The sequence below is a fragment of the Bipolaris maydis genome (genome assembly GCF_028858645.1).
Source record: "Bipolaris maydis strain C4 unplaced genomic scaffold PSV08scaffold_1, whole genome shotgun sequence".
Lineage (NCBI taxonomy): Eukaryota > Fungi > Ascomycota > Dothideomycetes > Pleosporales > Pleosporaceae > Bipolaris > Bipolaris maydis.
Genome location: NW_027093857.1, coordinates 2,193,175 through 2,219,372, shown reverse-complemented (window position 1 = coordinate 2,219,372; position 26,198 = coordinate 2,193,175). Strand labels below are relative to the sequence as shown.

The 26,198-nt window shown below is 51.5% G+C and overlaps 10 protein-coding genes across 10 annotated transcripts; 6 read left to right on the top strand and 4 right to left on the bottom strand.

The window, feature by feature from the left end:
• On the top strand, nt 1-1,238 carry PSV08DRAFT_193293 (uncharacterized protein). Its single transcript, XM_014218510.2, has one exon. The coding sequence runs from the start codon at nt 87-89 to the stop codon at nt 948-950; it is 864 nt and encodes a 287-aa protein (XP_014073985.1). The 5' UTR covers nt 1-86; the 3' UTR covers nt 951-1,238.
• Nucleotides 1,239-2,797: 1,559 nt separating this feature from the next.
• Nucleotides 2,798-3,440, top strand: PSV08DRAFT_398145 (uncharacterized protein; the record flags this gene model as incomplete). The annotated part of the gene is made up of 2 exons (XM_066093553.1): nt 2,798-3,082; nt 3,114-3,440. The coding sequence occupies 2 exons, from the start codon at nt 2,798-2,800 to the stop codon at nt 3,438-3,440; spliced, it is 612 nt and encodes a 203-aa protein (XP_065949993.1).
• A 415-nt stretch (nt 3,441-3,855) lies between these two features.
• PSV08DRAFT_193292 (ammonium transporter AmtB-like domain-containing protein) lies at nt 3,856-5,929 on the top strand. Its single transcript, XM_014218512.2, has 4 exons — nt 3,856-4,009; nt 4,135-4,463; nt 4,516-5,107; nt 5,160-5,929. The coding sequence occupies exons 1-4, from the start codon at nt 3,940-3,942 to the stop codon at nt 5,735-5,737; spliced, it is 1,569 nt and encodes a 522-aa protein (XP_014073987.1). The 5' UTR covers nt 3,856-3,939; the 3' UTR covers nt 5,738-5,929.
• Nucleotides 5,930-7,672: 1,743 nt separating this feature from the next.
• PSV08DRAFT_367448 (uncharacterized protein) lies at nt 7,673-8,815 on the top strand (the record flags this gene model as incomplete). Its single annotated transcript, XM_014218513.1, has 1 exon — nt 7,673-8,815. The coding sequence occupies one exon, from the start codon at nt 7,673-7,675 to the stop codon at nt 8,813-8,815; it is 1,143 nt and encodes a 380-aa protein (XP_014073988.1).
• Nucleotides 8,816-9,057: 242 nt separating this feature from the next.
• Nucleotides 9,058-10,262, top strand: PSV08DRAFT_214015 (AP complex, mu/sigma subunit). The gene is made up of 5 exons (XM_014218514.2): nt 9,058-9,143; nt 9,203-9,242; nt 9,300-9,329; nt 9,471-9,701; nt 9,815-10,262. Exons 1-5 carry the CDS (start codon nt 9,109-9,111, stop codon nt 9,914-9,916), a joined length of 438 nt encoding a protein of 145 aa, XP_014073989.1. The 5' UTR covers nt 9,058-9,108; the 3' UTR covers nt 9,917-10,262.
• A 251-nt stretch (nt 10,263-10,513) lies between these two features.
• On the top strand, nt 10,514-14,970 carry PSV08DRAFT_398142 (60S ribosomal protein uL15). Its single transcript, XM_014218516.2, has 7 exons — nt 10,514-12,347; nt 12,398-13,578; nt 13,633-13,671; nt 13,979-14,072; nt 14,256-14,320; nt 14,376-14,490; nt 14,542-14,970. The coding sequence occupies exons 1-7, from the start codon at nt 10,538-10,540 to the stop codon at nt 14,766-14,768; spliced, it is 3,531 nt and encodes a 1,176-aa protein (XP_014073991.2). The 5' UTR covers nt 10,514-10,537; the 3' UTR covers nt 14,769-14,970.
• A 314-nt stretch (nt 14,971-15,284) lies between these two features.
• On the bottom strand, nt 15,285-18,128 carry PSV08DRAFT_376387 (uncharacterized protein; the record flags this gene model as incomplete). Its single annotated transcript, XM_014218517.2, has 2 exons — nt 15,285-17,624; nt 17,715-18,128. The coding sequence occupies 2 exons, from the start codon at nt 18,126-18,128 to the stop codon at nt 15,531-15,533; spliced, it is 2,508 nt and encodes an 835-aa protein (XP_014073992.2). The 3' UTR covers nt 15,285-15,530.
• Nucleotides 18,129-18,501: 373 nt separating this feature from the next.
• PSV08DRAFT_358174 (GatB/GatE catalytic domain-containing protein) lies at nt 18,502-20,496 on the bottom strand. The gene is made up of 3 exons (XM_014218518.2): nt 19,304-20,496; nt 19,024-19,253; nt 18,502-18,972 (listed from the first exon to the last, which is right to left on the bottom strand). Exons 1-3 carry the CDS (start codon nt 20,489-20,491, stop codon nt 18,558-18,560), a joined length of 1,833 nt encoding a protein of 610 aa, XP_014073993.1. The 5' UTR covers nt 20,492-20,496; the 3' UTR covers nt 18,502-18,557.
• Nucleotides 20,497-22,365: 1,869 nt separating this feature from the next.
• Nucleotides 22,366-23,819, bottom strand: PSV08DRAFT_376381 (uncharacterized protein). The gene has a single exon (XM_014218520.2). The coding sequence runs from the start codon at nt 23,763-23,765 to the stop codon at nt 22,452-22,454; it is 1,314 nt and encodes a 437-aa protein (XP_014073995.2). The 5' UTR covers nt 23,766-23,819; the 3' UTR covers nt 22,366-22,451.
• A 347-nt stretch (nt 23,820-24,166) lies between these two features.
• PSV08DRAFT_358172 (uncharacterized protein) lies at nt 24,167-25,750 on the bottom strand. Its single transcript, XM_014218521.2, has one exon. It carries the CDS (start codon nt 25,609-25,611, stop codon nt 24,610-24,612), a length of 1,002 nt encoding a protein of 333 aa, XP_014073996.1. The 5' UTR covers nt 25,612-25,750; the 3' UTR covers nt 24,167-24,609.
• Nucleotides 25,751-26,198: the final 448 nt, after the last annotated feature.

Below are 26,198 nucleotides of genomic sequence, written 5' to 3'. Positions count from 1 at the left end.
GACTTTTATCGCAGTGATTGGTATTTTCAATTTCTCATTATAGACACGTCTACACCTAAGATATCTCAACTCTCTCTTTAAACATCATGGCAACCTCGCAACATCCAAACGAGCCCCCTCCGAGCTACGAAGCTGCCATCTTCGACGCAGACCCTTCACCTGGCATTCGTCGCGTATCTACAGACAGTCCCGCAGCGCGTACCGAGCGCAATGGCATTCCGCCCGACCGAAGGCGCTCTATGGAGGACTTGATGCGCGAGCTACCTCCTGGCTGGATCCGATCATTTGATGAACAGACTCAGCATCAATTTTTTGTAGACACACGAGCAAATCCTCCACGGAGTATATGGACACACCCGTATGACGACGAAGAGTATCTCAGCACACTCAGTCCGGAAGAGCGCAAAAAGCACACTCGTATGCACAAGACGATGACAATGGAGGATCTTGCTGCTGAAGACTCGGATACTGAGGATCGTCTCCCGCCACGACCGACATCCAAGGGTAAAGGCGCCGCTGCGCCTGGCGAACCAACAGGCATTCAAAAGTTCTCCAGGAAGCTTAAGGATAAGATAACAGGCCAGACGCATGAAGAGCGCGAAAAAGCACGTCAACGTCGCGCAGAGGAGGAGCGTCAAGCATATCTTCAGCATATGCGCACACGACAAGCGATCATTCGTGCCATGGAGACAGGGGAGCCGCAATTGATAGGAAAAGACCGACAGGGCAGGGATGTATACATTGAACCACCTCATGGGCGCTTCGCACCAAGTGGAGCGTACGGATACAACCCATATGGCCCACGTCAGTACTACAATCCCGGCGTGCGATATATGCGTCCAGTTACACCTTACGGTAGGCCGTACGGTTACGGCTACGGAGGCGGTGCTGGACTCCCTCTTGCGGCTGGACTTTTGGGCGGTACTTTGCTGGGCACTGCGTTGTTCTAGGCTCTGGCGAGAGACGTATAGTTGAGGCGTGGGTGAGGACGCATCAGTCGGCAGTTGATTCGACAAAAGCAAAGCTGATGATGAAACCTTTTTTTCCTTTTACCAACCCTGTATTCTAAGATTCCCCTGTAGTAATACCTCACCAAAACAAGATTGCTATCATGCAGCTCTTGGGCCTTTACGTGTACGTGTCTGATCATGCCCACTGACGGCATTCTTCAAAAGCAACTCTGTTTTGAGGTTGGATGTTGCATGTGAGCCAGGATCTCATATTCATCAGCCGCAGTGATGTTAGCGTGGGTTTTGAAGTGTGGGGTGAACGCGCTTCGGCCTGATTGGATTACAGAGAGATTGGGAGATTGTTGTGGCCGCCTCATCTACAAGGTTCAGATTGGATATTGGGCGTCAAGAAAACCTGACCAATATGACGGCCTTGAATTTTAAGTTTTTCCCTTTTGCCCAGGATTGGCGGCATGTAGGCGTACACGGAGTGAAGTGGGGAGGCCGGGGTACTACCAGCAATCGGAGTGTTTGTGATGCTGGTGACTAGAGCTTATTTCCTATACGAAACGCCGAATCCAAATTCGGAACATCGTGGAGATTTTTGCTGCTGTCAGATCTCCACGTAGTTGGTCAGCGACCAAAAGCTGACACGTTGCGCTCAATAATGTTGGGCGAGAGATAGCCAGGTTGCTGGGGCATTTTGACTTCGGACTATGAGCGTGGAGTGTTCCTTGTAGACCCCCCATGCCCGTAGAAGAGTGGTGAGACAATACGAATGGGGGAGACTGACTGCTTGTACGGCCATGCTACAAACCGGAATTAGGGATTGGGAGTGTGGAGTTTCACAAGGAACATTATTGGAAAAGGGCACATGCCATTTGAAGGGTAAACTGACAGCTAGTACGTGGAAAGCAGTTCAGACACGAAGCTATCTGTTTAAGACCTGTCATTGGCTCAAGGCCAGCAAAGTCAGCTGAGAATAGTAGTAAGAGAAATGATAGGGTAGTGCGACGCGCCGACGCGCCAATGATGCGATCCAAGGTTACTCTAAACCCACAGTCAGGGCTCCGAAGCCGGATGTACGGCCATTGGGCCGGCGGGTTCTGGAATCTTTCGAAAACGTGGTGGAATTGCACAAAGCGCGATAGGTAGAGATAACCATCATCCCACATTTCAATGACGCCGATATAGGACACAACAATAATCAAATGCAACGGGAATAGTCGCGTGCGAGCCGGTAGTCCCGCAGTACCGAGCCCCAAGTTGAACTTCCCCACGCTTTGTGAACCTGAGGCGTCGCCGCCGTGGCGGGCTCGCGGAGAGGTTGACACAGCCCCACTCTTTCGCTTCTAGCGAGACTCACATGCTTTCACGACAGTTTACCGACAAGAGCTGCCGAATGGGTAGGAAAAGTGGAAGAAAGACTGGTCCACAGCGGGACCCTGCTGTGGGCGTACATACATCCTATGTACGTACAACATGTATGTATGTATGTATGTATGTATGTATGTATGTATGTATGTATGTATGTATGCCGCGGTGGCCAGGGTTGCTGTGCAAAAGAAGAATACTACATAGTAAGTACGAGAGCTTCAGCTGCCCATGGCATTCTTCTAGTGGTTGCTAACTGGTCAAGATTGCGACAGGGAAATCATGGGATATGTAATTGCTTGTGCAAAGGCGCGCCACTTCCGGCCAGGACATATGACAGGCGTTCCTGGGCACATCGATGTAAGCCACGCAATAGGGTTTTTTTCTTGAGGCGGCAAGAGAACCGGCTCACTGGAACCAAGAATGATGACAGGCCTGGATGACCGAATGGCGGGATCTGGACACTACGTAGTATGTACTACACATGCAGCACATGCAGTAGGAGATGGAAGCTGACCGTCTGGTACGACGGTGAGGGCGGTCGTGTCTGGTACCAGCGAGACAGGGCCGTCTCTGTGCTCAACGGCAGGCGATTTGCTGGCCTGTCGGTCGTTGGGCAGGGCGTGCGTGCACGGCGTAGCGCTAAAGAGGGCGGCCGAGTATTCACAGGCTGGGTTTCGTGGAGGTTTGTTGGGCGGCGGCGACTTGGACAAGTTACGGGCAGACAGCCGTGTTGCGCAACTGACGCAATTGCGAATGTGTGCTATTGCTGACTGCTGCTCAAACGAGGCATCCTCGGGCTTATCGCATCGATGGACGAGTGGCATCACCGCTCTTGGTCAGGGACGGGAGGGCGTCTGTGGGCGTCGACACGATCGCGTCGCAGGGGACGGCCGGGTTCAGGCAGGAGGCCGAATGGAGCTAGCGGCCTATCGCTCCGATGTGGGCCGTGATTGGCCGCCGTTGGATGCTTATCTCTGGCATGAAATGCAATTGACACAACACAACATGGAGCCTCCCACTCGCCAAGCACTCCCGCCCCCAGGCATGGGCGGACAATGCCTCCCGTGGCTGCGAGTAATCATTCTGAGTCGCCGACAAAGAGCCACGGTGTGAGGCTGCTCGTCCCAGCAGCCGCAATGCTGCCGCTAGGTGGGCGTTGGTCCCATATTATCTAACCCGCCCCGTCACGCTTCCGCTCGCGGCGAGATAAGGCCAAAAGCCTACCATGCATGACGCAGCTCGACATCGACCGGCAAAAAAAGCGATCAAGCTCTGGATCTGGCGCGAACCCCACGGCGGTCGCGCGCCTGTGGGTTGATGTACCCTCGTCTATTTTGCCTCGAGTGCTGGTCCGTGGACCAGGATAGATAAGAGTAGCACAGTCAGCCCTTCATCCATAAAGGCCCCAGCGCAACCATTGTAATCTACAGTAGGATTTCCCGTTTCTCTCTGGTGCTTCCATATATCACTGGTACCGTTCCGGCCTTTATATCCTCTGTTCATTTCCTCTCCAGACGCCCGGTTTGTGAGACTACTCTTCCCTCCGCCTACACCTCCAAGGCCCCCCTGACATCCTTACCACTTGGGCGGTTTCCCACCAAACTCCGCAGCCATGTCGCACTCATGGATCGGTGCTCCCGCACAATTCAATGGGACCAATGCCATTACTGGTGGTGACTCTGGTGAGTTCAAGTCTCCATGTACCACCATGAAGCACGTGCCGCGCCCGACACCCGTGTTGCGCGCAGCACATTGTGCAATTAAGGCCATCACATACCAGCAAGCATGCTAATATGCATATTTGTAGTCACCGAGAATCTCAACCAATGGTACCAGGCGGGTGACCAGGCCTACATCCTCGTGGCTTCGGCCATGGTGTTGACCATGGTTCCTGGTCTAGCTTTCCTCTACTCCGGTCTTGCTCGCAGAAAGTCCGCCCTCTCCCTCATCTGGGCCTGCATGTTCTCCGCCTCCGTCATCACCTTCCAGTGGTACTTTTGGGGATACTCGCTCGCGTTCGGCCCCTCCACAAATGGCTTCATCGGCAACCTCGACAGGTTTGGTCTCAAGGGCGTACTCGGTGCCCCTAGTCAGGGTAGTCCTCTGATTCCCGAGCTGCTGTACTCTTTCTACCAGGTATGGCAGATTTCATCATACCTCACAAGGGATATGTTAACCAGGCTTATAGCTACAATTCTGCGCTGTCACTGCCGCTATTGTTGTCGGTTGCGTTGCTGAGCGCGGTCGCTTGATCCCCATGATGGTCTTCATCTGGCTTTGGGCCACAATCGTATACTGCCCCGTCGCTTATTGGGCCTGGAACGCAAACGGCTGGTTCTTCAAATGGGGTGGCCTGGACTATGCTGGTGGCGGTCCTGTCGAGATCGTGTCTGGATGCAGCGCCTTGGCATACTCCATGATTCTCGGACGTCGCCAGGAAAAGATGATGCTCAACTTCCGCCCTCACAACGTCTCTTTGATCACTCTCGGAACCGTATTCCTATGGTTTGGTTGGTTGGGCTTCAACGGCGGCTCTGCTTTCGGTGCCAACCTCCGCGCCGTCATGGCCTGCTGGAACAGCAACCTTACTGCCATGTTTGCTGCCATGACCTGGGTTATTCTTGATTGGCGTCTTGCTCGCAAGTGGTCCATGGTTGGCTGGTGCTCAGGTACCATTTCTGGACTTGTTGCTGCTACTCCCGCCTCTGGTTTTATCCCTCCATGGGCCAGCGTTGTCCTCGGTATTACCACTGGCATTGTCGCTAACTTTGCCACCAAGAGTAAGTCTAACACCAAACATTAATTTTACATCATTTGCTAACACCCCTGTAGTCAAGTTCTGGATCAAGATCGACGATTCTCTCGATGTGTTCGCTGAGCACGGCGTCGCCGGCATGTGGGGACTGTTCTTCAACGGCATTTTTGGTGCCAACTACATCATTGGTCTTGACGGCGTCAACAACGGACTCCCTGCTGGTGCCATTACTGGCGACGCGCCCGCTGTCTATAAGCAGATTGCTTACATTGTCGCTTGCACCGCTTACTCCTTCGTCGTCAGCGCTATCCTCGCTTTTGTCATCGACAAGATTCCTGGTCTGAAGCTTCGCGCGTCCGAAGAGGCCGAGCTTCTTGGTATGGATGACGACCAACTTGGCGAGTTCGCCTACGACTACGTCGAGGTCCGCCGTGACTACCTTGCGTGGACCCCTGCCAAGGGTGCTCCTCTCGATGGTGAGCACTCGGTGCCCCAAGGAGAACGCCACGGTATTCCCCAGCACAGCCAGATGCTTGAGGGCAAGGCGCTCTCAGAGAATTCCAGTCATGACCACGACCACACTGGCATTGGTGGTGACAGGCATGCTGTTGCCATGGGTCCCGAGCACAACAACGAAAAGCAGGTCAAGACCTAAGCTTTTGTATTTGTATTGATCTGGATTTTGTTGCTTTCGACTTTATAAAGTCAATTTGTTTCGAGATACCACCTGCGCTCTGGTCTTTGCGCTGAGCTTTTTGTTCTGTTTTTCTAGATGTCTGAACTGGTCTTTTCTTTTACAAATGTAGTATACATAATTCAGGAACGAGCTCATCATTAAGTTTCCAAATCGGCCCTTTGCCCCTGTGATTGTCAGACTCTTGATGCACACTACTGTAAGTAATGTCCCTGCTGAACGGCACGTACGAGGAGGCTGTGCTCACACCCATGCTCCAGCGCAACCTTATCAGTCCAAGAACAAAAGACCTGCCGATTCGTCCGGTGAATGATCTATCGTCCGCTGCCAAGCCTACTCGCAGTGTTAATGCTTATCTACTTACTTACACTCCTCCACATGGATGATCGCCCGCGCCTAGGCCCTATCATGTCGCTGTACCCCAGACCCCGCCGTGGGGATGATGTCAATCTACCGCGATAGGCTTGCAGCTAAGCATAAGAGCTGAACTAGGCATCGAATCCTCTCAAGGACGGTGATTGTTAGCTCACATGCACAGATACACATACTTGCAGTAGTATACACACCGTACCAATAGCGATATCACGATCTCTTTTTCGTGCCAAGAAAGTATCATTGCATGCTGCATGCGCTTCATCTGCCGTCCGGGTTGTGCTTACTGTTCCTATACGCGTGTCTTTGCTCCCATGAATCTTTCTCTCCACGTCCATCCGTCAGGCCAGCTACGGAGCTTCACAACGTTTATTACGAAATATCCCTAGTAACTGGTTACAAAAGCGGAAAGGTTGGTTTTCACAAAGAGTACACATGCCATCCATCCCAGAATCGCTCCTTTTTAGGATCTTGTTTCCAAGGAGTGTGCGTGGGCTGCTACGTGCCAGCACTATAGGAGCGCATGGAGGGTGGGATGCAGTGCGGGAGGGAATTTCATTGATTGCACAAGAGGGAATGGCTTTCGTGTCCTCCAAGACAATATCGGGGCTATGAAACATTCTCGGTGAGAAATGTCTTGGGTGCGTTCCACGCGTTCGGGAATGTACGTGGGGCGAACCTAGTACGAGTCGTCGTCGTTGTTATTAGTATAAAGACCACGTGACAATGGGAGCGCACCCTGTGCGTTGCAGCCCGCCATGGCCCTTCCGCAACACTCCATTGTTAGCCAAGTAATCACGTCACTGCACTGAGATGTGGTGAAACCCTAGACGTGCATTGCTTCAAGTTGGATGAAAATATACACCCGTGCAACAAATATAAGCGAGTTTGCGTGCCAGCGCAGATGTAAGGTTTGTGAAGTGCTCCTAACCGCCCCATTAGGGAACCACGCCGGCTTGCAACACAAAACAGCTTGGCCGATAGCGTGATTTCAATCCTGAATAGAAACATCGTACCCCGCTGATACGCACATGCACTCAGAGGCAGAAATAAACTCAGGACGCCAGGGTGCGTGCTGTGTACTTGCGCGCCTTCTAAACAAAGCACATGTGTGTTCGAAGATGATGCAGCTGACACTCGAATGGCTTCTCTTAACAAAGAATCGCTGTTGCACCACCAGAATATGGTGCTACTTGATGATAACAAAGATTTGTTATCGAACCCGTCTTTATCCACTATTCAGTTGTCGCCTCTCCATTCCTTTGCAGGAGAACAATCGCCTTGAAACCCGTGACAGGATGTGATCGGCGTGTTGGTTTTAGAAGAGACGCGCTCTCCTTAACAGCAAGAAACAAACATATCTGTCAGTCCCCGTCTTTTGCAAGATCTTCCTGACAAGCACACCACAATTGCGACTGCCCTCACTTTTGAGGTTTTTTCTTGTATTTGCAGTGTTGCAAGACACACTTCCAGAGACAATCAGTTACTTTGTCAAGGGCCCGACCCGCCATATCACACTTCAAGATGCGAAGCTCTCTAAGAATATCTCCAGCGCCTTTTAAATCTTCTTTCTTGTCGATTCCACCATCGCCCTTCTCACCACGTACACCCCTCACACCCACAGTACCATTGCAACGATCAGTTCAGAAAGATAGCCAGCAAAGTTCAAAAACGGGCACAAAATCTACGGAAAATTTACCACCGACCCCGTTACCTTGGACCTGGACATGTCACCAGTGTCATTGTAGCTACCGCTTGAATGTCACAAGGCGTTGTCTACAAGACGGACATTATTATTGTAGCGGCACAACCACTGTAAAGGCATGGCGACAATCAGCCCATGTACGACGCACAAAGAAACATGGTGCCTGTAATAGCGAATTCGACTATTCTGGCTGGAAGAACTGGAGCAGATGGCGAAGAGACGGTCCCAGGAACAAAGCCGCTCTGGTCACTGACTTGCCTGCTGACACAGAAGATGGAGATATTACGACAAAGAAGAAAGACTGCTGGAACACGTGTGACTACCCATCCGAGTGTAAATGGGGAAAGAAATTCGGCATACATACGCCTGTAGAAACTGGCTTCCCGGTTGTTGAAGCTGATGCCAAGCCAGCACTCAATTCTCTTGCCGATACAACCTTAAAAGGCAACCCCACAACTGAGAACTATGAGGACGCCAAGACTCTGAGAAAGAGTGGGACTCTGAACCTTTGGACTGCTCTGGTAGCGAGCGTAGAGAGGAGGAAGAACGGTAGTGTGCGTCTTTCTTCACCACTCTCTGTTATCACGCAAGGAGAGACGGCGAGAAAACGAGCTGGCAAGACCGCTTTATCACCCCAAGAAAACAAAGGCAATATGATCATAGCCGTCACAGAATTATCGGTTCTGGGCACCACAAGTGACTCAACTCTATTTGATAGCTCTGATTCTTCAACAGCCGGAGATTCTTTCAAACCCTTGTTGAGTAGGAGGAGGTATCGTCGTACAACCTCTTCTCCCAAGACACGCGCTAACAGCGATGCGAAGCGGGTGAAAGTTACCTATAGTACATCAAAATCCGACACACATGGTATTTTGGGCGATTTGGGGGTATTAGACAGCGATTTTGCGCCGTTGACGAGAGTGCAGAGTAGATATAGTGGGTATCAGACCTGCTATGTATGAGGCCGATCATTCACTGTTTGGTCATACTGGTGTAACCTTGTAGATACCTTTACTAAGTTCAACATTAATGTAATATAGTATCATCCCAAGTCTGCAAAGCGGGAACCAAAATCAACTCCACAGCGTGATACCTGCGGCTAAAAGTGGACTTGTGCCCGCCAAAAGGGCGATGCAGGGATCCGTTGCTAGCGCATTGACCATGTACACTTACGGAGTCTTGATCCCTCTGAGCCGTGGTCCCTGTCACACCTCTTTCAGCGCGCCGGGCCTATTATTCGAGGCACACTGCGAATATGGTGCTCTCATTCATCCTTATACAAAATCGGCAGTATGTTTGCGTCGTGCTACCCGATGTCTGTTTTGGTGTTAACAGGCGGAACTGTATAGGGGAAAGACACGGCTAGCAAAGTGGTATGCGCCGTATAGTGTAAGTTGCATTATAAAGCAAGTAGGGAAGAGAAGGCGTTTGCTAACAAACACATAGGATGATGAAAAGGTCAAGCTGAAGGGCGAGGTATGCAACATTTTCACCATCGTCTCTGTAGTTTCGCCCTCCCCCTTCGACCGCTTCTTGATAAGACGCTCATCTTCCACGACCACCTGAATTTCGATCGTACACATAAAACGCTATTGAAGTAGCTCACAACTATGACAGGTGCATCGCCTAATCGCACCGCGAGACCAAAAGCACCAGTCCAACTTTGTCGAGTTCCGCAACATGTCCAAGATCGTGTACCGTCGATATGCCGGCCTCTTCTTCTGCGCGTGTGTTGATACAAACGATAACGAGCTGGCGTACCTGGAGGCTATACATTTCTTCGTCGAGGTGCTCGATGCCTTCTTTGGGAATGTGTGTGAGCTGGACTTGGTATTCAACTTTTACAAGGTACGTGGGTATAACAAGCTACGGAGGGATGCTGTTGGGAAGCATTGTCCAAGGGAGATAAGGCACTTCCATTAGGCGGGCGAGAGTCAAACGACTGACAATGATTATTATAGGTCTATGCAATCCTTGATGAGGTGTTCCTTGCAGGCGAGATTGAAGAGACGAGCAAACAGGTCGTATTGACGCGACTGGCGCATCTCGATAAGCTGGAATAAAAGACAAGATTCGAGGAATTCGGCAAGTCTTTTTCTTTCGCTTGAACCGGAATTGTGACGGTTATCAGAACTGGGGTTGTGGAAAGCCAGACAGGATCACGAAGAAGAGCGGGAGCACCCGTGGATACCGAAGATCCATAGCCATGGTGCAAGAAGACAATACACTTGGTCTGGCTCCCGTGGATAATGAAGCGTGACGCAATCGCATGGGACGATGCTTTTTGGCAAACCTAAATGCATGGTAGCTTGAGGGTTCCCGCATACCCGTAGAATACTATCACGTCATTCTATTGGAGCACTCGGTATCGCTTCTCTTCCGGTAATTAATTAAAATCGTCTGCATGGTAGCACGCGACTGTCAGGTTGTACCTAAGTCTTGCATGTGAGGAAGCGTGCACGGACGTAATTGTATGGAAAGCATAGGGCCAGAAAATAGACAGATCATCAATCTTGATTCCCGACATCTGTCCCTTCGTCCGCGCCGAATTCCTAGAGAATGCTCGCCCCGTGATATATCGCTAGTAGTGCTCCGTGTTCTGTTGACATTCGGCCACACGCTTAATCCGCCTCGAACAATCTCGTTTGTCGACTCGAGCGTAGCATCCCCGCGCTATCGCGACCATGTCCGGATATCCTATGCACCAGGCTCCCGGTGCGAGCTATCCTAATCCGAACGGTGCGGATATGCAAGATGAACAGAACAAATGGCGGCCGCCAGTCGCCGCGGGCCCTCCTGGCTACTCTCAGGCCGGAAGCCCAGCGATTCCTCAGGCACCGAATCAATACGCAGGCGCGCCCGCGCAGTACGGCACACCGGTGCAGCAGGAGTCATATTTTCCCAACCAACAGGCACCGCAGGCCTATCCACAGTACCAGGGCGACGAAGATGTCAACAACTTGGCGGGACAGATGGGCGCGGTCGGGTTAGGTGGGGATCAAGTGGCACAGCCAAAGCATAAGAAGAAGAACAGACATGCATACCACAATATCGAGGGCCCTGGAGGAAGCCAACAGGCTTTCAATGGCATGTCTCCCACTGGAACACCTACACAGTTCAATAATCAGAACTCGCCCCAAGTTGGTGGAGCGCAATGGATGGAACCTCAGGTCACCCCCGCTATGAGCCAGTTTCCCGCCCCAGCGAACCCAGTCTTCAGTCCTGGGGCTCAGGCATCTCCCATGCAGTATGCTGCGAGGACAGCGGCATCACCGCACCAACCAGGTGGAGCGGCCGTAGGATCGGCACAGGGACGTGTGGACCCCGAACAGATACCCAGTGTACCGAAGTCGCGAGATGCGCCAGCCAAATACTACCTGGAGCACGTATATCCTACTATGGAGCATCACCTACCTCCTCCGGCTACTGTTCCCTTTGTGTCTTTTGACCAGGGCAATTCCTCGCCCAAGTACGCACGCTTAACGCTGAACAGTATACCACTCACTGCACAAGCACTTGCTGCGACTTCTTTACCACTAGGGATGATCTTGCAACCACTGGCTGCTCAGCAGGAAGGTGAACAGCCAATTCCGGTACTAGACTTTGGCGAGACGGGACCGCCAAGATGCACAAGGTGTCGCGCTTACATGAATCCGTTTGTGCAGTTCAAATCTGGTGGCAACAAGTTTGTGTGCAATCTCTGCACCTATCCCAACGATGTCCCTGGGGAGTACTTTTCACCTACAGATATGGCTGGCGTACGGATAGACCGGTTGCAACGACCTGAACTTACCCTCGGTACGGTCGACTTTATGGTACCAAAGGAATACTGGTCCAAGGAGCCTGTCGGTTTACGATGGTTGTTCTTGATTGATGTCACTTCTGAGGCTGTGAACCGCGGTTTCTTGTATGGTTTCTGCGAGGGGATCTTAAGCGCTCTGTATGGTGAATCTAGAGGCGAGGCAGAAGGGACAGAAGTCACGAGCCGGATACCAAAGGGTGCGAAGGTCGGCATTGTGACCTTTGACAAGGAGATGCACTTCTACAATCTCAGCCCCAACTTGACTAGTGCTCAGATGCTGGTCATGTCAGATCTTGAGGACCCCTTTCTGCCATTCAGCGAAGGTTTGTTTGTCGATCCTGTCGAGTCAAAGGGCGTCATCACTTCGCTTCTCACGAATTTACCAAACATGTTCGCTGAAGTCCATCATCCTGAACCGGCTCTCCTTCCTACTTTGAACTCTGCGCTACAGGCACTGTCAGCAACAGGTGGAAAGATAGTGTGCTCTTTAGCTGCACTGCCTACTTGGGGTCCTGGCCGACTTGTACTTCGCGAAGATGGCAATCAACTCAATACCGACGCCGAGAAGAAGCTATTTCAGACTGAGCACCCTGGTTTCAAAAAGGTTGCCGAGAAGATGGTACAGAATGGTATCGGTGTCGACTTTTTCCTTGCTGCACCCAGCGGAGGATACTTGGACATTGCAACAATAGGTGGGTAATATCATTACCGTCCCGTGACAACTACTAATTATCATTGATAGGTCATGTATCTGCTGCAACAGGCGGAGAAGTCTTCTATTATCCAAACTTCCATTCGCCCAGGGATCTACTTAGACTTTCCAAAGAGGTCCAGCATACGGTCACGCGGGAAACCGGATATCAAGCGCTGATGAAGGTTCGATGCTCGACTGGTCTGCAGGTCTCTGCCTACCACGGCAACTTCTACCATCACACATTTGGAGCCGACTTGGAGTTTGGAGTCATCGATTCTGACAAGGCTATTGGCGTGATGTTTAGCTATGATGGCAAGCTAGATCCCAAGCTTGATGCGCACTTCCAGAGTGCGCTCTTATACACAGCTGCAAACGGTGAGCGTCGAGTAAGGTGTAGCAACATCGTGGCCAGTGTTAGTGCAAACACTGGTGAGTGCATGAAGTTTGTCGACCAGGATGCAGTGGTGAACATCATTGCCAAGGAAGCTGCTGCTCGTATGACTGAGAAGAACCTGAAGGAGATTAGGGGAGCTCTGACGGAGAAGACGGTCGACATTCTTTCTGGTTACAGGAAGAACTTCTCCGGCAACAATCCTCCTGGCCAACTCGTACTGCCCGAGAACCTCAAGGAATTCAGCATGTACATTCTTGGTTTGATCAAATCACGCGCTTTCAAGGGCGGTAAAGAGCCCACGGACAGGAGGGTCCATGACATGCGGATGCTTAAATCAATGGGGCCTCTGGAGCTGTCATTGTATCTTTACCCACGGATCATCGCAATTCACAACCTTGACGCTGGCGATGGATTTGCGAACGAAAAGGGTCATCTGGTCATGCCCGAGTGTACACGAGCATCCTTCTCCAAGTTCGAGGAGGGTGGTGCGTACATCGTTGATAATGGTCAAGTATGTTTGCTGTGGCTGCATTCACAAGTTTCGCCCAATTTGCTCGAAGACCTCTTCGGCGAGGGCAATAATAGCCTCAAAGTACTGGATCCGTTCCAGTCTTCACTCCCAGTTCTTGAAACCCATCTCAATGCGCAAGTGCGAAACATCTTGCAGTACCTCGCCAGCACGCGCGGCTCCAAAGCTCTTACCATTCAGCTTGCGCGACAAGGTCTCGACGGATCAGAGTACGAGTTCGCCCGGTTGCTTTACGAGGACCGGAACAATGAGGCGCAAAGCTATGTCGACTGGCTTGTGCATGTTCACAGGCATATACAGTTAGAGGTACTTTGATCTTGCAGTAACCTTTGCTGACCAATTCCACTAACTCTTGTACAGCTTGCAGGACAGCGACCCAAGAAAGATGATCTAGCTGACGTAGGATCGACTTTTGTCGGGTTGCGAACACCGTACTGGGGCTAAAAGTGGTGCTGGGCGTTGATGAGTGTGTATTGCATAGCGAAGGTGGGAGCGTGGCGCATTCGGTTGTTGCGAGATAGGAATATGTAATTTGACAAAATCTTCTTTACAAGTCTTTCACTCCCGTTCCTCGATTTTGTTTTGTATTTGCTGTGATGTTCGCTGTGCTGGCTCGAAGCCCGTCAACACGTGACTATCGGAGAAACTGGTACACCGTCGTTAGCGCCATCTCGCTTAGGATCTTCCGCCCACTGGACCAAAACAGCCTCAGCGATCGAACTTTCAGTCTCTCGCAACTAACCAAACAGCGACAGTCAACATGCCTACCCGACTGACCAAGACTCGCAAGCACCGCGGCCGTACGTTACACTATACTGCTCCCTCCAAGCGACTCGATTGTCGACCGCATTCTTCTTCCAGGCGCTCGATCGATGCGATTGCGCTGAAGTCGTGTCGCCTTAAGAAAGAAATTAGGAAGGAAGTCGAGTCGCTGTGACGAGGCAGGAAAATCAATGGAGGATTGAAGGCTAACTTTTATTCAGATGTCTCCGCTGGTCACGGACGTGTCGGAAAGCACAGGAAGCATCCCGGTGGTCGTGGTATGGCCGTAAGTTTTTGGCATGTCCTACGTGATCATGCAATGTCACTAACAAGACATCTAGGGTGGTCAACACCACCACCGCACCAACATTGACAAGTACCACCCCGGTTACTTCGGAAAGGTCGGTATGCGTTACTTCCACAAGATGCAGAACCTTTTCTGGAAGCCCGTAATCAGTAAGCCGAGGCCTTGTCGCATGTAAACCTTCAAGATCTAACCTGTCGCAGACCTGGACAAGCTCTGGTCGCTCATCCCCGCCGAGAAGCGTGACGAGTACCTCGCCAAGAAGGGTGGAAATGCTCCCGTCCTCAACCTCCTTGACTACGGCTACTCCAAGGTTCTCGGCAAGGGTCGTCTCCCTGCCGTCCCCATTGTCGTCCGCGCCCGCTACGTCAGCGCCGAGGCTGAGAAGAAGATCAAGGAGGCTGGTGGTGTCGTCCAGCTCGTCGCATAAGCAGTTACAACATGATGTGCATGACATGGCGTCTCGGATCACACAAAAGGATAGGGTCTTAGGGTCCACAGCGCCTACGGGCCTGTGTAGACTCGTGTTCAGCGTGGTGGCTGAGGAATGTTTCATAGAAAATATGACCATTCCTGAATCAACCTTGGATACCCAGCAGCCCCGCGAGGGTGGGCTGTGAGTGTTGTACGTACTTGGGGCATGTGCTGCGACTTTTTTGCTTGAAGTGATGTTGTGATGTTGAACTGAAGTGATGTCCGTTGATACTAATCCTGAAGATTTTGCGATTCCGCAGCTATACTGGAGGCTCTACCATGAGCAACGTACATTATGTCTGTACGACCCTTGATCTTACGAATTTTATGCTGCACTAACCATGACCTTCGTATCCAGCTTAGATGCTTAGAATATTGTTCAATTCTGGTATCTGCCTTCAACTTCGCACAGGACATGACTGAGCTATGCTCATCGCTTCATTACATTACACAATTATCTATAATAAAAGATGTTGCCAAAGGCTTGCGCCCATAGTTCTCTTCTACTGATTGCTGATCCATTGCCTCCTCTTTACGCCCAAAATAAACGAGTGTCATTGTATCGCTCTTCTTGCAACATTCGTCAACCATACCGTGTAAATCTTTACGTTCCTTGCTTGATACATGAAAGCAGGATAAACCACCTGACCATCAATCTACCATGCATCTTTCTTCTTCTTGTTCTTCTTCAGAACGAAGCACATAAACCTCAACCTCCTCACTCGTGTATCTCGGGGGCCCGATAACTCCTCGGCAAGGTCGCATTACTGGCCTGCGATCGCAGCTCGGTTCCAGCCTCACCATCATGACTACTCTCCCTCCTCAGGCGAAAATGCCTCTCCAGGGCGCCTCTAACCGCACTCCCCGGCGAATCCGCCACGGTAAATCCACCTGGTAACTCCGGTGTCGTTGCTGCACTGCTTTGCGCCGCGGCTACTCCCGGTCGTGGTACGACAACAATAGGGGTAGCCGTAGCGCTAGTAGTAGCAGCAGCAGTAGTAGTAGGAGTGGAAGAAGAAGAAGTAATGGTAGGAGAAGTAAAAGAACCGCTCTGCCTCCTATCTCTATCAATATCCAGCATCAGATTCCGAATTTCCTGCGCTGTTTCAGAGCGCAGGCGCAGGTCTTCGAGACGGGTTGTGCGCAGGCGGTCGCTGAGGCTTGAGGGGGAGGAGCCTGAAGAGGCGGAGCGGCGTTGATGTGAGGGTTGTGAGGATGATCGGGTTTTGGGGATTGATAGGGTTGGGGTTTGGGGTTGTGAGGGTGGGTGAAGAGCGGTGCCGGCGGCGGCGGCGGCGGTGGCGGCAATGGGGGTTGTGGGTGTGGATGTGGAGAGTGGGGGTGGGGATGCTGGAGGGGTGGTTTCTGGTGTATGTTGTAGTTTGTTTGGGATTTGAACTGGATGAGTAGCGTCTGTGGTTTGATTGTTTTCGTTTGTGGTGTCTTCGTTTCTGGGTTCTGGGATAGTCGTCTCGGGCATTTGGTCTCTGTTCTGGATTTGCGTCTGTGTCTGTGTCCTAATATCGTGCTCTCTGGTTTCTTCCGCTGCTGCTATTCCTGCGTCTTGAACTTCTCCGCGTGTTTGTCTCAACTGTTCCTTTGACCTCTTCCAAATCGTCTGGGGATTTCGCATTTTCCTGGCGAGATACGTCACACCGAACTTCTTCGGCACGGTAGCCACATCGGGGGGCTGAACCTCATTCTCGACTGCCCTCGCAGGAGACTCTGGAGTAAATGTTTCGGGCCAGCAACCGAATGTATCTCGAAGCCGATCGGCTCCGCTTCTCTTTCTCCCTCTTGCATCGTCTCCCGCTTCCTGCCGTCCTGCAGTAGTAAAATTCTCCTCGCTCCTGACTGACCTCACGACCCTACTCGTCGCTTCTGACATCCGACCCATGGTGTCCTGTGCCGGCCTTCCCTCCCTGGGATTCAAGCTACTAATAAATGCACTTTCGATGCCTGACGTGGCTGCTTCCCCATGCGGATGCGCCAGCGAATCCAGTAAGCCCTTGCGCACAGGTGAAAAAGAAAGCGAATTCGGCTGGGCTCCAGTACTGCGATTTGCCACCAAAGAAGAATTCCTCGAAGCCGAGCGCGATGAGCCAGAGTGGTAGCAAGATAACGTGTCCCAGTAGCTTCGTCTCTGGTGTGCATCTAGGCCGTGAAAAGGGTGGTTGGGCGGAAAGTCTACATTATCGTCATTGCGTCCGGAAATGCCATCGTCGTCATTATTCTCGCACTCGCTTTCCTTCTCTTTGACAAAGTTCTCGTGACAATGCCGTTGGTCCCACCTCGCGCTCCGGCTGCGGCTCCGGGACGATGCCGACGAAGACGGGGACGGACAAGAACAAGAAATTAGTGCAGGCGACACACGATGCTGATTCGTATGCAAATGCGCTACTGTAGGCGAGATGGTGTGGTCAGAAGGCCATACGGAGAATTTTGAATGCACGGTCGAGGGCGCGGGCGTGATGGGGCGGCGGGATGATGATGGGCATGTGGCAGGAGGTTGGGTGAGGGAGGTTGGTGCGCAGGAGGGGTAAGGTTCCGAAGAGCATTGATTTTTTGTGATATTGACATCGTTGATAGTATTGAGTTCGGGGTTACTGCGGAGAAGAGCGGCTTTCGAGTGCGCGTGGTTGGTAAATAGATCGTCGACTTCCGAGTCGGGATTGGACGATGATGATGATACTTTGACTTGCTCGTCGCTAGTAGAGTGGTGTGATGAAAACGTCATCCCTTCATCCCCATGTTGGATATCTGCGAAACTTCTCAACGCATGTTGGAGCATTCGCTCTTGCTTTTTACCAATCTACATGTCTTGCGATTAGCATGCACTTTTGAATAAATCACTGTTTGCATCTCTGTTCATTGCCTCGCGATTGTGCACAAGCGAACTCACAGTAGTAGCAAAACGGTCCCCACGCAAATACATTTCCTGCACCTCCTCTAGTCTCTTCTTTCTCATATCCCTGCTATTCAGACTGTGCCATCCTATATAACTCTCCGTGCTCTTCTCTTCCGCTCCTTTTCCGTGTCTTAGAGGCTCCATGCTATCAGTTCTTTCGTAAACCTCATTCAACTGGAGCTCCAACTCCCTCTCCCATTCTTTGTCGACATCTTCTCTACTACCACTCTGCGCATAATGTGTAACGAGAGATGCAGCAAGTTTCTGTCGTGCCGACTCGCCCTTCCAGCCTAGGCCGCCTCGTTCCATACTGCGTGCTATTCTGCGTTTGAGGGTGTTGCTATTACATCGGATGACAGCGACACGGTCGCTAACGCGGACATATGTCGAACTCCGTTCAGTGGACATTGTTGAGCCGGGTACAAGGCCTGAGGGTTTAGCATTGCGGTTACACTGACAATCTCGATTGATGGGATTGGAATATGTAAGAGCTGGTATGTTAACATGTGGGCTTATGATACAAGCTTGGGTCCAAAGACAGGGGATCGATGAAATTGCGTGGCAAATGCTTCGTGATTACATCACCTATCTCATACCCTTACAGCTAGGCTTCAATCTGAAAATTGCTTTGTCGCGGGTGGCATTATCGGGGGCTGACCATTAGGCATCAATCATGCGGTTGTGTTGAGATTAGGTATTAATTCGGTGGAACTTCAAGCATTGATAATGCCAGGTACCGGATCGCAGCAGCCGGTAATCAAGTGCAGACAATACCGAATATGTACATAATACGCCACAGCAATAGGGACGAGTTATATTAGGGTATCCACCAGACTATCAAGCCTTTCCATCCAGCCCTAGCAACTCCTGTAACACTATCTTTGCTTTTCCAGGCTCAACGCCACCATCTGGGGCTCGCGCCACCATCTGTCCAACAAACCACATAGTCTTCTTTACCTGACCCTTTTCAGTGATGTCCCTGACCATTTTGGGATTTTCTTCCAATAGTGCCTTTGCCAGGTTGATATATTCTTCTTGGCTCAGGGGCTGTAGGAGTAGGTTTTCTTGGTGGACAATGTCTTGAACACTACGTGCATCTCCCTCGAACTTGATCGCAAGTAGACGCTTCGCTGATGGTGACGTAACCTCTTTGCGGCGCACAAATGAGATCACTTCGGCGAGATCTCTGGCTGAAACGTGGCTAGGATCCCATGGCTCGTCTTTGAACAGCGAGCCGAGCTCCATGAGCACCCTAGGTATGAATTAGCCTTAATCCACAAAGAAATCTACACATTAGACATACCAGTTCCCTGCAATCTTTCCAAGGGTTTTCAACGAAGCACTGTCCTGCTGCTCTTTGGCTAGGCGCACCGATTCGGTAATGACATCCATGTAGTACTCCAGACGTTCTCCATCATCAAATGAAAGAAGAGTGATGGCATCTTTGGTAGTTAGGCCGTAATTGTGCACCAGAACATCTACGTTGACATCGGGAAGTTTTGGCAGGGTGTTCTTCAGATGTTCGACCAAATCCTAAATACAGTCAGCAGTGGTCTCGAGATGTAGATCAACACATGACTTACCTCTCCTATAATCACAGGCGCAATATCAGGGTCCGGCATGTACCGGTAATCAATTTCACCCTCTTTGCCTCTTAATCGTTTCGTGGTCTTACTTCCAAGAGTCCACCCACGGGTCTCGCCCTCAACAGTACCTCCACTCTCAAGCAAATCAATCTGCCGGTCACGCTCTGCAATGATGGCATCCTCGACAGCCTTGACACTTGCCAAATTCTTGATTTCAGTCCGTTGGCCTAGGCCAGTGATACCAGAGTATGAGTGATTGGGTTCCGAAGAGTCCACATGGCGCTGACGAACGGAAACATTGACATCGGCGCGCAGACCGCCAAGCTCCATGCCAGTGGTACAAGAATTGACAGCCTTGAGTATATTTTGTATCTTTCGAACAACGACGGCAGCTACCATGGGGTCATGGATCTCAGGGAGCGTGATGATCTCAATTAGTGGATGTGAGACGCGGTTAAAGTCCAGCAGATGGGCAGAGGGCGGTTGCTGCACGGTCTTTGCGGTGTCCTGCTCCATTTGTATTTGCTTGATGCCAATATCGAAAGGTTCTGGATGCGGTGCCGCACCGGCAGGAAAGTCATGAGGGTAGAGTGTGACTTTGCCATTTTTCGCAAAGGGTTCGTAGTACTGCGTAATTTGATACCCGGACGGCTGATCTTGGTAGAAGTAGTGTTTACGGTCAAAGCTGCTCTTAGGCTGTATCTCGCATTGGAAAGCTATAGCGGCGCGCAAGGCGGGGAGAAGAGTTTCCTTTTGGAAATGAGGTTGGGTTCCAGGAAACGCGACGTCAAATAGGGAAACATGTGTATTCGGGGGTTCGCTGACAGATGTCGCAGCGCTAGAGAAAAGTTTCCGCGCTGTGTTGAGTTCGGCATGCACCTCGATGCCAACAGTCAATTCCCACTTTTCCAAGCGCGCATTTTTAGATTTTTTAGAAGAGATTGAAGAAGATCCCTTTTCCTTCTTCTGCTGCTTTGCTGCGTCTTTCAAGAGCTTGCGGAAAGAAGTTCCATCTTGAGATGATGGAGGCGATTGAGTTTCAGTTTGGATAGATCGTGTTGTGAACGAAGCGAGAGAGTGAACACCGTCCAATGGAAGAAGTCTAGTCAGGCTTAGACATGGTCGGCACACATATGCCTGTTTTGATGCTGCAGCGAGACTGTTGCGAGTACTGCGAACAAACATGATGTGAAGTCTGATGAACTGCAGTTCTGACGCCTTGCACAGATGCGGGCGGTCCGTGCTCACTTCCGAGAGACAAGATCAACCACCAATTGCTTGAACATTAGCAAACCAGGTCTTCGCCAACGCTGAGACCTTTCGCGTCATCTAACAAATCAAGATTGATATTGATTTCGATTCGAAGATATAAAGGGTCGTATTGGAATGTTAATATGTTCAATGGTGCCATGTACGCAACGTTTGGCGTGTAGAAAACTCTGTAAGACACTGTCTCGACGACGAGTATCTTCAGTCGGTGGATCAGGCTGATGAATACTGGAACTACCGGAGGTTTTATGTAGATCGACCCTTCTAGTTATCTCCTTCTGAATGCTGGTTGCCCAATGCTTCAAGCGGTTACGGACCCTTTCCCACGCTTCCGGTTCTTTGAATCTTTCCGACGGGTGTTTGAAATCTCCAGGATGTATGTATACTCCCGGCCACTGAGTGAAGTCCAATTCTGATTGGTAATTCCTGTTGGTGGAAAACCGAACACTACGACCACTGCGGACACTCGCCATGCAAGCAGTCGTTCAAGGGATCTTGGACAACCAACGGTGTCTAGCAAAGCCGAAGTCTGTTCTTGAGCCCTCTCATTCTCATGCGCAATATGCTCTGCTTTGCCTTCTGATCAGCCTTCCGATCAGCCTTCTCTTTAGCTCTGACTCTGGCGCGTGCTTCCTTCTGTCTCCTTCGTTTCTCTATAGCTCTTCTGAGCTCGCCGAGTTCTTGTGGGTCCTTCGACCTTGGCTTGTAGTACAGATATGCACCTGGGGCTGGAACCGGGATGATGCAACTCGTTACAGCACCAGTGACACTGCTCATCAAGAATTTTTGAATCCCTGAGGTCTCTCCAACGAAACTCAGAGCCTCCCGTCTCTAAAGCTCTTTAGTCTGTGAGCAAGCCTCTCTCGCTCTATGAACAGTTCAGCGCGAGCCCGAGATGCACGCCAGGTCCTTTTTTGCTTCTTAACTTGTGCCTGCTCAAACTTTCGGAGACGCTGACGGGCAACGTGCAATCGCTCTGTTGCTGAAAGGGGTCGTCCTGAATATGAGTGTGTTCTAGGGTTGTGTCCTGCGTGAAAAATGGTCTTGCGGTTGGTGATAGATCGTGGGAGAGGAAAGAGTGGTTTTCTGACTGCTTTGGGTTTGGTTTGTCGAGATTCGGAGCCTCGAGTAGTAAACAGTGAATCAAGCGGCATGTAACTAAGAATCGCTATGGCACATAGGTAGTTGCCTCAGGTAAGGGGCTAGGTATCCCTCGATTTGATGACGTGAGCGGTAGGTAATAGTGTGGAAACCTCGTTGCGTGCGGACACTGCTGATGGAGTAATAATGTTGATGCTGGGTTGCAAGTCAGGACATTGTGAGTAAATTTTACTGTGCTTGGTGGGGGCTCAGTACCGATTTTTAATGTATTGTTCAACAGCTGTATCGTTTCGCTGGGACAAATTGATTGGTATGGACGATGCCACTGAGGTATGCTGCGGTGTATGTGTGATGGCTGAGGGTTGCAATATCAGGTACAACTGATAGTGAAGAGTTGGTAGCCCACCGTGCTTGCCGTACCTGTTCAAGTCAAGTGTCAGGTGGCGACAAAACATTATGGGAACTGCAGTTAGCTCGCCACGAGGCTTTGAGAAAGAGCCATCCACTGATGAAAGAATCTAAAAGGAAACAACGTGTGTCACAAACACCAATCCTTGCAAACGATGACCTGTACAAACGAACATCTGAATCAGTCGCTCAAGGAAGACGGACCTCATAAAGCCTGTTAGAATCATGAGCATCAAACCAAAGCAATCCATATATTGACCAGTATTTTAGATTCTATATGAGCCATGAACTCCTTGTTACCAATTTATCACAAGTTCCATAACACCAGATATCAATCACCCCCCTTGCAGCTCGATGATTCACCTTTCTAGAAGACAAACTTCCGATCGCCCATAATGCCCCACAGCTCCTCGACCACAGCCTTCTGCTCCTCAGGCTTCGCATGACGAACAGCAAAGTACACGCGGCCCTCAAGAGAGGGATCCCAGTCGTCAGGGTTAGCGCTAGCAACAATGCCACCAGCCTCCTCCAAGATGATCCAGCCAGCGCAGACATCCCAGATCCAGACGCCACCCTCCCAAAAGACATCGATGATACCTTGTGCGACGTAGCAGAAATCGAGGGCAGCGGAGCCGTTGGAGCGGACGGACTTGCACATGGCTCCACCTTCGGCCTTTGAAGTGAGAAGCTTGTTGTGCACGGAGGTCCGGAGGGCCCAGTTTTCACCGGAGCGCTGGTTTCCCCATTCAATGGCTACGAGACATGAGTTTAGGGATGGCATTGGCGGGGGTACAGGCTGCATCGGAAGCTTGACTTCGGTTCCGGTGAGCATGTTCTTAAGGTAGGCGCCCTGACCTTTGACCGCGTGGTAGAGGTCGCCTCGGAAAGGGTTGTATACGACGCCGATGATGGGTTTCTTCTCGAGGGTCAGCGCCAAAGAGATGGCACAGTTGGGCACGCCCTTGGAGAAATTTAGGGTGCCATCAATTGGATCGCAGACGAACGTAGGTTTATCGGCAAGCTTGGTGCCATGCTTGAACGTCTCCTCTCCAAGGAATCCGAAGGCGGGATATGCGTCGCGCAGGCGGGTTTCCACCGTATCTTCGATCCGCTTGTCGAATTCGGTGACGAGGTCGGAGGTGTTGTTCTTGTACTGCGCCGCTACAAGGACTGAGTGTTCGGCTGCCACCATGATTTTGCCACTATCAATAGCAATATCCACAAGTAGATCATGGATCTTGTTGAGATGGTCAGCAGTCAGACCGTGCTTGGATAGCGCAAGCTTGAAGTCTTGGGAGGCTATGGAGGCCATCTTCGAGATCGGGGTACGTTGCGGTGCAGGAGTACTGATTGTGCTTGTGGGAGAAAGACGATTCGCAGCTGAGTTTGAAAACCTGCGAATCTGTGTATGAGTATTTGCTGGAGATAAACAATGTGATTGGAACGCTGTTTGAGGACTGGGTTGGAGTCTGTCTCCGCAGGAAAAATTACTACGATTTATATCCATGGTGGTGAAGCTGTGATGTAACAACAGCAGTTGGTACAAGGTGGTTTGTCGCGTCTGTATCTTGACAATATTGCTATCCAGGTAGATGGGAGAACTTTTGCTGTAGCATGTGAAAGCTTTCTTTAGTGTAGTACAAACAGCTAACCTCGAATTTCGACATTGTGAAGGTGGCATTGTGTCAAAGCATGATTGAAATCATCGAGTTCCAGATTTTGGGTTTGGGGCAAGGATTGGAAGTCATGGTCGAGGAACACCTGTTTGCTGGGGAGATTTAGCAAAAAGCACTGCTCTGTTGTTGGGCGATGGCGTGCCAAAGCGCATCTCGAGGATAAAACGGGCCGGCTTATGCTCTCACCTCGGCTCAACGGCTCTGATAGCACACTACAAGCGCCACCACACTACCTGAAAGCAACAACGCTGGCTGTTTAGTACACGCCATACTGTGAGGTAGCTTGTAAAGCGGGTTGGAGTATCTGGAAAAGACTTGCATAGGCCAGGAGTATGCCTCGAATCGCGCTCAAGCAAGGTCACTTGGAGCTCTTTGAGAAGGAGGTAGCTTGGGCGAGATGGTTGTTGAACCAGTGAAAAGTAACATGTTAAATTCAGGCCGTTGAGGGTATCACTACGCTAAACTTGTGGTCTCTTAGTTCATCTTAATTTCACTTCCCTCTCTTCGGCCCTTGGCCATAGTCCATATTATGAACCACATCTTCGTGCTGCACTGCTGCACCCACTCCACAAATGTGCATCATTCCGTAAGGACACATAGAGTGGGACCTACCACAAGGTTTCCCTCGAGCTTCACCGTCTTGTCTACAGTCGAGAATCCGCTCTCCACTGAAATGCACAACAAAAACAGAATGCAGGTATGGACAGGGATGCACTTGGAAAAAGAGACCAAGAGAGTCAACTAACCTTTGGGGCTATTTGACGCAAGGCCGATGACAGGATTGCCGCAGGCAATCGTGGTTGCGGACATGGTCCGTTTGGGCATCTGGCGCAAAAATGCTATGATACCTCAACCCAACACCCTCGGGCCACTTGACTTGCTCTTCTTCTGAACACCGCGGGGTATGAACATGGCAGGAGATGCGACGACGGCGGGGGTACTGCTTGAACCGGGCCTGTCCTTGTTCTCCTTGTTCTTGTTGTTCTTGTTCTTGCCCTGCTGCTTGTGCCTGTCCTCTCGCTTCACAATAGGCTTGATCTCGGATGTGGCTCGCTTGATGAGGACCGGGTGACTGCCAATGTACTTGCCATTCATTTCCTTTGCGGCTCGGAAGTAGTCGTCGGTGTCGGCAAAACTGACGAAGCCATAACTCTTGCTCTTTGTCGACTTTTTGTCTCGAACGACGCGGGCCTTGGAGAGGGAGGGGTACTTTGCAAAGGCCTTGAGGAGCGAATCATCAGTGACTTCACCAGCAAGATTTCCTATGAACAGTCGGGGGTGCAGAGGGTTCCACTCAAGCAGAGTCTCGTCTTCCCACTGCTTTCCACCGCCCTCGCGAACTACGGTCTTGCGCTTTCCGTCGGCTGTGAGACCAGTCTCGGCCTCGCTGACGGCAGCAGCTTCTGGGCGGGCGGCGACGCTTGGGTTGGCGCCCTTCTTTGCGTTGGCGTCGGCCGCGTTGTACGCGCTGTTCCACTCTGCAATGCGTGCCTCTTCTTCGGGGTCGTACGCGCCGCCATATCCGCGGTTCACGGAAGGAGCAGCCGAGTAGGCGGAAGCAGGAGCACCCGATGCATAGGCTGGGTACGAGTAGTTGTTGTAAGCATTGCTGGTCGGGTAAGCGGGTGCTTGGTATGGAGCGCTCACTGTGGCTTGCGAGAAGTTTGCGGCGGCAGCAGATGGCTGAGGGGGCGCGTGGGCTGCTACCGAGCGCGGTGTGAAAGCAGGAAACATGGTGGAGCTGCTCTGGGCTCGCGCGCCTGTGCTGTTGCTACTGTTGTTAGGTCTCGAAGGCGAGGTCGGGTGAGTGGCAGGCGGAGGGCGGGCGGGGAGAGAGTGGTGCGGCTGCATGGCGTCTAGGCAGCAAGGTGGTGAGGGGGGAGTTCAGGCTGGTGATGGCAAGGCAGTGAGTCGGCCAGGCGAGGGCGAGGGTGAGGGTGAGGGGCGTTTGTATGGCAGAAATTAATGCCGCAGAGCGTGTGGCACAGGCAAGTGAAGAAAAAGCGGGTGGCAGGGCTGGTGGTGGGCGGCGTCGGAGATCGGCGTTTGAAGGGCGTGGGAGGGAAGGGCGGGCCGGTGCAAATTGGCAATTGCGTGGGATGGCGTGTGATGGCGGCGCGGCGTGACGTTTGGTGTTGTTATTTGTTGCGTCTGCGACGGAGAAAGGACGCAGTCTCAGACATGGCCCGAACCCCCCGGGTCACGTGCCGGCCTCTCGACTTGCGGCGCTGCAAGCACGCACTGTCTGCCTGTCGACATGCGGCTGTGCGGCCATCCATATCGGAGCATTCAGCCTGTCCGCCATCCACACGGCCACCACCCCGCTCAACTCTCCCGCCCATCGCTGTCTAACGAGCGACGGACCTCCAAGCAGGCACAGCACACACATCGGACAACATTTGCTTTGGCCCGCTCCCCACCGGCCTTTAGCCTGGCAA

Excerpts from the sequence above, each read along its gene's own strand:
- PSV08DRAFT_193293 (XM_014218510.2), top strand. The coding sequence starts at position 87 with ATGGCAACCTCGCAACATCCAAACGAGCCCCCTCCGAGCTACGAAGCT.
- PSV08DRAFT_193292 (XM_014218512.2), top strand. The coding sequence starts at position 3,940 with ATGTCGCACTCATGGATCGGTGCTCCCGCACAATTCAATGGGACCAAT. Across the intron at positions 4,010-4,134 it reads CATTACTGGTGGTGACTCTG|TCACCGAGAATCTCAACCAA; the intron begins GTGAGTTCAAGT and ends GCATATTTGTAG. Across the intron at positions 4,464-4,515 it reads TGCTGTACTCTTTCTACCAG|CTACAATTCTGCGCTGTCAC; the intron begins GTATGGCAGATT and ends CCAGGCTTATAG.
- PSV08DRAFT_214015 (XM_014218514.2), top strand. The coding sequence starts at position 9,109 with ATGGTGCTCTCATTCATCCTTATACAAAATCGGCA. Across the intron at positions 9,144-9,202 it reads ATCCTTATACAAAATCGGCA|GGGAAAGACACGGCTAGCAA; the intron begins GTATGTTTGCGT and ends GGAACTGTATAG. Across the intron at positions 9,702-9,814 it reads TGGTATTCAACTTTTACAAG|GTCTATGCAATCCTTGATGA; the intron begins GTACGTGGGTAT and ends TGATTATTATAG.
- PSV08DRAFT_398142 (XM_014218516.2), top strand. The coding sequence starts at position 10,538 with ATGTCCGGATATCCTATGCACCAGGCTCCCGGTGCGAGCTATCCTAAT. Across the intron at positions 12,348-12,397 it reads CTTGGACATTGCAACAATAG|GTCATGTATCTGCTGCAACA; the intron begins GTGGGTAATATC and ends TATCATTGATAG. Across the intron at positions 13,579-13,632 it reads ACAGGCATATACAGTTAGAG|CTTGCAGGACAGCGACCCAA; the intron begins GTACTTTGATCT and ends ACTCTTGTACAG.
- PSV08DRAFT_358174 (XM_014218518.2), bottom strand. The coding sequence starts at position 20,491 with ATGTTTGTTCGCAGTACTCGCAACAGTCTCGCTGCAGCATCAAAACAG. Across the intron at positions 19,254-19,303 it reads CGCCTGTGATTATAGGAGAG|GATTTGGTCGAACATCTGAA; the intron begins GTAAGTCATGTG and ends GACTGTATTTAG. Across the intron at positions 18,973-19,023 it reads GGAAAGATTGCAGGGAACTG|GGTGCTCATGGAGCTCGGCT; the intron begins GTATGTCTAATG and ends ATTCATACCTAG.
- PSV08DRAFT_376381 (XM_014218520.2), bottom strand. The coding sequence starts at position 23,765 with ATGCCACCTTCACAATGTCGAAATTCGAGGTTAGCTGTTTGTACTACA.
- PSV08DRAFT_358172 (XM_014218521.2), bottom strand. The coding sequence starts at position 25,611 with ATGCAGCCGCACCACTCTCTCCCCGCCCGCCCTCCGCCTGCCACTCAC.